At 41.7% G+C, this 10,022-nt stretch overlaps 1 protein-coding gene across 1 annotated transcript in view; it reads right to left on the reverse strand.

Moving 5' to 3' along the window:
* The window catches only part of arid5b (AT-rich interaction domain 5B), a gene marked incomplete at its 5' end in the record, with an annotated part of 76,360 nt that extends 66,805 nt beyond the window's left edge, over positions 1-9,555 (reverse strand). Inside the window, 2 exons of the mRNA XM_083988713.1 lie at positions 8,918-9,172; positions 9,535-9,555. Coding sequence (XP_083844839.1) covers positions 8,918-9,172; positions 9,535-9,555 — 276 coding nt within the window. The remainder of the gene's footprint in view (positions 1-8,917; positions 9,173-9,534) is intronic.
* Positions 9,556-10,022: the final 467 nt, after the last annotated feature.

Below are 10,022 nucleotides of genomic sequence, written 5' to 3' on the forward strand. Positions count from 1 at the left end.
GGAGAAGAAGAAATGCAATTTGTTACAGCGAGGGTGTAATGAATGAACTGGAGAAAGCTGTGAGCCAGTGGTCTCCCTGACACACAATAAAATTAATGTGACAGTGTCAGGAAACTATAAATGTAAATCTATAGCAGTCACGTGTGCGAGCTGACACCGAGGCTGGATTTAGCTGTGGCGGTTTTGTGTTTGTGCTTTATTCCGCCCATAAGGTTGATTCAGCCCCTTTTTAATAACTCTCGTACTCCCGAGAAGCACAAGTTGAAGGAAGCAGAGATGCTTAAATGTGTTTCCATTTGAAGGACTAATGGATGAAGTGCTTGTTACCAACAGAGTGGAGTGGTGTGTGCTGGACGATGGCTATTACAGAAACAGGAGAAATCTGGAGGACAGATGTGCGCAGGCAGAAACTCAGACATTCTGAGTAGGTCTCTGATGTTTAACTTGGTTATCTCCAATTTACTAGGCATCTGTCTGCCTGTACACATTTCCCCCTCAAAGAGCCCGCATATTACCCACATTAAAATAACACTCACTTACGCAATGTTGACATATTTACGCATGGTCTGTATGAAAGCATAAAGGGTGTATGCAATAAACGCTACACCTATACAACCTAATAAAATCCCAAAAAGCCCATGCGGCTCAGCGGAAAAATCCCTCCTTTGTGAAGCTTAAAATATCAAGTTTTTTTTGGGTTTCTTTGTCGCGTTTTAAGCTGCATTTCACCCGTTTTAACGCATTATTTCAAAGTGTTCCTGTTGTTTTATCTCTATATTCTCAAAACAAACACATGAACACATGACTTTTCAGCTCCTCTGATTCTCTCTGACTGCTCCGTCTATACAATTACCCATATTCAGTTCTCACATCATCTGCAACTACAGGCATATCAAATCCCAACCAGTTGGAGACAGTATTTCCTTATAAAGGAAAAGCCTGCGAGGGATAGCTTGATATAGCTGTGCCTCCCTCACTAAGTAGAAACATCAAACATGGGTTTTCGGTCTTCTTATAATGAGCTGTCTTCAGCTGTCAAGTGGTGGCGGGTGCTTGTAACCAGCTTTCCATGCAATGAAAAAGTGACTGCTGTTTCTGCCTTCAGAAAAGCAGGCCATTTGAATAATGTAGAGCAACAGTAAATAGCATTCAGCCCGCAGCCAAAAAAAAAAGAAAAGAAAACCACATTGTACTGTATCTCTTCAGAATTAGCTACTGTACTTTGATCCGATCCACTGACAACGTGAAATATTTCAGTTCGGTCCACTCGAAAGTTAACTAAAAAAAAATAATGCACTGAGAGTTCTGGTGCTGATGATGTGTGAGTCAAATAGCAATACTTCAAGTAATTCAATAGCACACCAGGGCATACACACGGCACAACAGCAAATCTTAAAAACACACAGCCATTCCCTCCATATCAATCAGCTGAATGACACGGTGCCTTGTGTGAGTGTCAACAGATCCTGTTTGGGGACTTGTTCGGCTTGAGAGCAAAACACAACAGGTGAGAGCAATTCAGCAGCTGTCAACACAGTCCAGAATATAATCACTCTATGAACAGAGCCGCAGCTTTAAAAAAAAACAAAAAAACAAAAAAAACAGGCTACAACCATTAGCTTTCCTATATACTGTCTTTTTCCCCCCTTTTTTATTTTTTTAAACCTTACCAGGCAGCCTCACACTAGGCTGAAGTCTGTGGGCTGCTGCATGATACGGCACATCCAGGCAGGAAGCTGAGTACTGACTTATGGTTTGCATAAGTCATGATATTGGATTGAGAAATCTGAAAGCAAATACTGTAGAATTAAGAAATATGCCATGCCTCTGCGAAGTAGGTTTCTGAGAAGCTGCCAGTTATTGAGAAACGCTCATAACAGCCACATTGCACCAGCCTGGCTTGCTATGATAAAATAAAAAAACAGAACTGAAGAAGCCCGTTGAATGAGAGGTGAAACGTCTTCAAGGATCTACAACCGCGCTCAGTTTCTCCTTAATTCAACTTTTATAGAGAAGAGAAGAAAAAAAACTCAAGATTTTTTTAAACATCAATGAGAAACAGTCCAAACAAGAGCTACAACCTGTATTTTCATTTTCGAATAGAACCTGTCAAATCAGTCGACATTTTGGTTTACAGAGACTAAACAAGTTATCTTGTCCGACTTGCAGCGCCCTAAAGACACAGATATTCCATCCGCAATCAGATCAAGCAGCAAATGTCTGACATCTGAAATCTGAGAAGCTGGATCCAGTTAAGGTTTGACATTTTTGCAGAGCTGACACATTTCTATAAATCATATCGCCGATAGAAAATGAGAAACAGTCCATAAATCATTGACGTTTTGATGTCTTGAATGTGAATATTTGCTGCTCTCCATGGTCTATCATAGTAAACTGAACATGTTGAGAGAATATTTAGGTTACACTAACTCTAGAGCCACTTTTTTGTTTAATAAATCAATATATAACTAATAATGTTATTTCGTTTTCTGTCAAATCCATTAATGGACTCATTGTTGCAGCTCTGGATGTGACTCTACCAGATTTATCATTCCAGTGGTATTCATCAGCGTCGCAGGGGTCCTCTACTCAGTATTTGGATTTTTGGGGGGGGTTTCAAAGATGTGCTTTAGAAACTTGGGGCCATGCTCTTCTGTAAATGCCGCCCATCCACACTGTGCTGTCATTTCGAGTTAGGCAGCTTATAGTTTAACAAAGCAGCAGACACAGCCAGCAGGCCACTTGATAATATAGGTCAGAGGACTGCGAGCCCACAGCCAAGAGGTGACACTCCACATCAGCAACATACCAAACAGCCGGGTGTCATTTCACTGACACTTCCTACACCGATGCATTAAGAGCATTTATACACTCTGAATCCCACACTCAATGTCTTAATGCGTCGCCGTCGCTTTACCCCGGGTGTGTCAATAACTCTAACTGCTCATTTTATGATTGAGTTAAAATGCAAGGTAACACATTAACAGCCCCCGAATGTTGCATTCTGCCTCCGTTCCTCTATCAATAATTCATGTTATTACTGCAGCAGCATGATATCTCCAAAAACATTACTGGCTGAATTTATTGCTATGACTGCACATAATGGACTCAAAGTGGAGAAAAACAGTCTTCTGCTGTGAAACTGTAGATAACTCTGTTCCAGCAACCCATGACTCCAGCAATCTCATTGAAATTAAACTCGCTAAAATCCATATCATTCTATTTATATGGATGCCGCGGCGTATACTGGTGGCAAAACAAAACATGAGGGACCCTCCAAATTCTATATTCGGTGATCCAATTAGAAACAATGAAACTCTTAAATATTCCATATCGCTCCCAAACAATTCCAGGGAATCCAGCGGGGGCAGGCATTCCTGACTGTCAGCGTTCTGGGGAGGAGCGTCTCATCGCTCGGACAGGACTTTCAGCTTGGGGAGTCAAGGGGTGCACGCTCCCGGTGGGTGGGTGTCTTTCTATATACTGTGGATACACACATTGATGCACGACGCACATGCATGCATGCACACACACACACACACACACACACACACACACACACACAGGTTGCTCCTGTCACGCTGGGAAGGTTTCAGCCTGCTGCCTCAGAGAGGTCAGCGCTGGAATTCCTCAGGCCAAAGGAGATTAGTAATTGAGTAATGGACATGGTGACATGGACAATGAGGAGACAGAGGAGGAGAAGTAGAGAAAAAGAAGCAGAGAGAGATAGAGAGAGAGAGAGGGAACAGAACGAGGGTTTGAAACACAATATGAGTTCATTATCTATCTCCCCTCCCCATGACTGACCTTGGCTTCAGTGTCCCAAAACAAACTTATCTGGGAATTAAACAGGAGCTCTGGGGAGTAAGCCAGGGACAATTGAATTAGAATATGGTTTTTTTTTGAGACCACTTCAAGACTACAAAGAGTTCAAGGTAGACTATTTAAAAAGGTGAAAATTATTGTACATAATGTTCCGGCACTTGATGCATGCAGTTTATTCATATGCATAAAAGTTGCTGTAATATCTGCGGGGTGCTGAACTCATCTTTTATTCACTGATTCCATTAAGAGATTGCTCTTACATGAGCCGAGGTGATATATGAACTTAGCATTCTTTGCGCCCGCTGTAATGACAGAGAAAAATAGCGAGATAACAGGAGTTTTTCAAAGCCTTCCTGAAAGTGGGAGAGGCATCCATCATGTAAGGTGACACCACCAAAAAGCTGTGTCAGCTCCCTTGAATCACTGCAGCTTTGTACCTTTGTATTTTAGCACATACACACATACACACACCTACACATGCACATAAAGGAAGGAGGTAAATAAATGCATGACGATTCAAAATGCTCCATCTACAGTTAAAGAGTGCAAAAATATCAGATTGAGTATTAAGCAAGAGCTGTGTCGTGTGTGGCTGCATTCTCCTCAAAGGTTATAATAACGATCCACTGTAGCTGGGGGCACTGGAGTCATGCATCAAGGCAAATGTTTGCCTGTTCAAGTGGTTAGTCAATGACAAAGTGGAAAAAACCCAGCTAAAGAGCAGCAAAAGTCTCCTGTGTGTTGACAAACTGGGCGCTGCTGTAACGTATCATTACTTAGGCAACGAAGACACAAAACAGTTTGGTGAAAAGAATCAGAAGATTGTGAAGGACAGGAATGACAACTTCCCAAACCAATGGGAAATGTTAGTGCCGTGTTTTTTTTTTTTTTATAGCCTTTGAAGTCCGGGGTATTCCATTTTAAAGGTTTTAAATTACACTATCCTAAAAAGCTGGTAATAATTTACATGCTATTTCAGCAATGGTGAGGAATTCACTGGAGGGCAGTGTTCAGAGTTAATGACTTGTTCTGCGGCAGGAGGAGGCACACATGCGCGCACGCCACAAATGCACACTAACCCCCCCCCCCACACACACACACACACACACACACACACACATACATACACACACTCACATCACATAACACCACCTCTAAATTCCTGCCATTGTTGTATGAATGGGGAGATTTGGTATAATACACAGACTGGCCAAGACCAGAGAGCAGTACTGTATGGATATTCTTAAAAAGAAAAAAAAAAGGTGCCATATCACATTTACACTCCAGTCATTCAGCTGAATGACCTTATCCATCAAAATGCTGGTCGCATATCTAAGCCACTTACACTTAACACAACTAGCATCCCAGATGCCTGAATTACCCATTCAGGGTTTTTCCCTTAGGAAAAATCAAAGAAGCAGCAAATGAATACAATCTAATTTCCCTACAAGCTGGCTTTCCAAGCACTGAAACACATGCATGGACTACTGCCATGTACTGAAGAAATGGCTCTGGACGCATGCCAAAGTGTTTTCCACAGCAATCAATACTGGCCTAGTGCTGCAGTCCCCAGCCTGTCAGTGTGTGTGTGAATCTCTGTGTGTATATGTGTGTGTGTGCGCCAAAGCCTTGTCAGCTAGAGGGACAGAATAGAGGAGAAGAGAGGTCAGATGAAATCAGAGGTGATGATAATAGCACATTAATATAACATGATCCAGAAATATTCTCCGAGGTTGTGAATTCCCATTAAGAGCTCCTTGCTGTATTTGCAGTAAAGTGGGATATATAGTATAAGATAAGCATAAGCAATTAACCGCCTGAAGCAGAAGAGTATACAATAAGTGGGTGTTGTTGTGCGCGATGAGCTGTTATCTCCAACAGCTCTCTCTCCTGAAATCGGGGGGGGTCCAAAAACAGAAAGTATGACAGGCGGGGAGCAGCACCAGCAGGAGAGGCAGGCCATTTGGAGTGAGAAGAAGAAATAATGTGTCACTCAGTGAGTTTTAAAAACACATGTGACTGTTTAGTCGGTGGCAGTTTGCAGGCAGACAAATAGAGCAGAGGCCCCAATAGAGGGTTTGTCATAATGGGTGAGCAACTCGACACAAAGCCTGTTTAAAGAGCAAGCAGAGCTCAACTGGTGAGGGTAAACACTGCTTGTCAGGCAGAGATACAATGAAAAATAGAGCTTCCTCCACATATGGACTTAATAATTAACTCAGTATAAATAGATTAATAAATTTTCGCCGGATCTGTTTATCACCTATTCAAGCAAACACAGGCAGCCCAGGCAGGCAAGCGAAGGTTTATTCAATGAATCACCATTTTTTTATTTCCAGCCAAAGCCGAGTGGATTTTTAAAGCTGGCTGCATTTAAAAGGAATTGACCTCCAACCCTGTGACAGAAGAAAAACAAGCACAGTAGGTCATGGGTTGGTTCCTCTTGTCACTGCACAGCGCAGCAAAACACGGCAAACACAGCGCAGGAGAAGCTGAGAGCAAACAAATACCTGAGAAATAACCAGGAAATTACATCACATCTCGTCACTGAGAACACAAGTGAATCAGTAATCCAATCCTGTCAAGCTAGTTCAATAAAAAAACGCCTGTTCTGAAGTCTTGAAAAGGTTGTTCCTTTTGGTATTTGGGGGGGATATTGGCTTCAGGCTTGAGATAATAGCTATCTACATGATATGAGGCGTGATCACATAAGAGAAAGGCAGCGACGCAGCAGCGGCTGTTTATGTGCCAAATGTCACAAACTGTTTCTGCTTTATGTTGTGTGAAAATATTCAAAAGTAAATCTAACATGATCTAGGAATAAATGTCATGGGCCTCAGCGATACCAAAGCTGTGGCTTCAGCTCTTGCCGCTGTCTGTGCTTGTTTAGCACTTAAAAACCTTCTTTGAAAATAGCACACTTCCTGCGAGCTGTAAGTTATCACGTCCTTATCTGTATGAGTCAGTAGGGTAATTTGAACTCCTGATTTTCAGACGGTCAATTACAGATTTACAGTTCAGTGTAACTCCAGAGCCATTAATCTATATTTATGAGCCCTGAAGAAAACTGACTAATGTGTGGTTTATAAACTCCACTTCCCAGCGTGCCTAAAAATGAACTCTCCTCTAATGTTTACATTTTGAAAACAAACAATCTTTTCACACACACACACACACATCACTCAGCCGGAGAGTTTTAATATCACAGCTTTTTTGTGCGGCCAGTTTCCTTCCTGTTTGTTTTGTGGATTATGGGTTGCGTCTGTAAGCGCTCCTAGCTGACTCATGCAGTGCAGATTAGTGTTATGGGGCAAAGTCAGCGAGAATCTGAATGGGCTCAGTGAAGGTCATAAACTGACTTGAAGTTGTCAGGGCAATTTCCACTGTGTAATATACAGTAAGTAGGCTAGTCTGGTTTGCTGAGAGCAGGAGGTTTGACAGGCCTTTTAATTGAGATCAGCCTGCAGGCACCTAACATTGCACTTAAACGTATTATCTCCAAATTATATTATTTTATAGTCTGGGCCTGTTCTGTAATCAGAGTGTGCAACTTCAAAGCAGCAGCATCTGTCTCTGGTGTGCAGGATTGTGTGCTGTGATGCAAGTTGCTCCATAATTCATGCAGGAAAAATGACTTTTAATCCTCTTTCTGTTATCAAACACACAAACTGCAGCAGATGTATCATGCTGTGCTTCTCCTTATGTCCCAAATTCTTTGAGATTTTTTCTTTCTTTTTTTTATTCCATTAAGATTATTTGCATTTGGCAGTGCAGTCCTCCCGGTAGATATACCCAATGGACTGGAATGTAAGCACTTTGCAATGCAAATAAGTCTTTGGGAAAGGGGCGGAGTTGACATGGCGTTGCGCAAGTGTGGCCTCAGAATCGGCGATGCATGCACTCAAAGTAATTACTAAATAATTGCAGCGTGTTAAAGGCTAAAGCGAGAGCGCTTCAAGAGATGATACCCGCTCATAGAAGAATTCTGCCGCAAATGGCCATAAATAGCCATCTTTCTCATGAAAGGGAAATGTGATAGCCACTCTATTACTCAAGAGGAAAGAATGTAAGTAAACCATCAGCGGAAGAGTCAAGTACAAACACGGCTTTGTCCTTCCCTATAAACAATATAACAGCAGCAGAGAATAATTTCCATCCAGCCGCGAGTGATCAAAAGCAGAGAGTAGTAATTAAAGTGCTGTTGTCGCTGGCTGAAGAATATCAGAGGGGGGAAACAAAACATCATTTGTTTTATAGCCGGTGAGAAAAACTCTCAATAATCAGAGTAATGCCATTCAGTGCACAACGATGTAACCGGATCACAAGCGCCACATATGGCCACAGTCAATCATAGCTATTGCTTTTTCTGTGCCAACAACGCCTTAATGTAACACAGAGCCCGTTTCACATTGTTGAGGATGGAAATGTCCACATGGAAAATTATGCAAAGCGTGGAGAGTAGTTAAAACGTGTCAGCGCTGGCTTTGCTCTGCCACGCTTTATTACTCGCTCTGCCTCTTTCAACATCAGGCGGCATTACAAAATATCTAATAACTATCGTAGCGACCGATCTGAGCCAGTTTGATCCCGTGCATTCATTATACGTTTCGCAATTTCCGCCCATATGTCAGCATTTGACACGCTTTTTTTTACCAAGAAATGAAATGACAAGAGCCTCGGCGCAGGATTCTTGCGGATTTTCCCCCTTTATAACACAATTAACCCCATAGAGCGCAGCGGCAGCCTTATTGAGCGCAGCTGGACAAGTGCACATTCAGCAGTTGACACCACAATAGACAAATAGGCTAAAGTAAAACTGGAGGAGAACAAAAATACCGCTGTAGGTCAAACCTTTAACTGCTCAGATACATCAACGTCAGTAGCGATGGGTGCGTTTACGGACGCCTGTGTCACCGCTATAGACTAATACAGCCATGCAATAGCTATCCACCGCAAACTCCTAATGCAGTAGGAATGATGCTGTTTCATAAAAAATGCTCGCGAACAAGAGGGGAAACACAGTCTTACAACAAAACACAGGGGAAACACCAAAATCAGACACAAGTATTCACCAGGCGATGAATAACCCTACCTCTCCATGAGTGACTGTCCGTCCCTGGGGAGTATCCTCGGGTAGAAAATAAAGTTTGGAGCTTGATAAAAGTTGCTTGCTTGTTCTTTCTTCCCAGAGCAGCTGAAGCTCCGCTATGCAAATAGGATCCTCCGGTTTACATCTGACGAAGAAAAAGTCTCCGAGAGACAGAATCCTCGGTTTGCCGTCCCGGTTAAATTTAAAGGCTTTATAGAATATATATGGTCCATGTAAACCGCAAGACGAGCCCACCCACTGTGGAGAAAAAAACACACATACGGACAAATTAATGAATGGCTTATCGAGTCATTTGGTAAACAAATCCTAACTATAGGTGGACACAAACATTTCAAACATCCCTGTGCCAACTAAAAACGCACGGCTGGCTATATGGATAGCTATCACATCACAATATCTCAGCTTTTTTTTCCTGCACACAATCACTATCATGGAACTATTTTTAGATGTTCAACATATACACAGATGTGGTCATACTAAAAAACAAAAAAAATGTGTGTCAAAGTTTGGCGGATTGGGAACATGGGTACAGTTTACAGTCGGTGGCGATTAGCGCAATGCGAAAATGAAATAAATCGACGGTTGATAACAAACGTTACCTTCAGTGAGTTCGGCTCCATCTCGACGTTATGAATTGATTAAACTCAACACGCTCTCCAAACTTGCTGGCTTGAATGGATTGCCGAAGGTCCTGCAAGGGAGGTATCTCTGTAGAGTTTAAAACACCACGTACAGTCGACATAGGCTGATTAAAAAATATGTCTTTTGGATTAAATACCTCCCAATGGACTTAATCTAAGCCTGTGCAATAATTTTGTTGAGCAAATGTGTAATAATTATTTTCTATGGCTTTATATTGAACGTCACCAACCTTTTAGACACAATATTATCATATAACTATAACAATCTCAAATATTTTCAATCATAATTGAGTTGTAGTTGTATATAAAAAGAAAATGGTCATTTATGAACATTTTGGTTCCTTTAAAAACATAATTTATGCTAATATTCAACGTTTATAGGCTTTTCTGGGACTATGTATCTTCCAGGACTTCTGTAAAAGACGTTCAGTATGAAAGCACATTTC

The sequence above is a fragment of the Trachurus trachurus genome (assembly GCF_905171665.1).
Source record: "Trachurus trachurus genome assembly, chromosome: 15".
Lineage (NCBI taxonomy): Eukaryota > Metazoa > Chordata > Actinopteri > Carangiformes > Carangidae > Trachurus > Trachurus trachurus.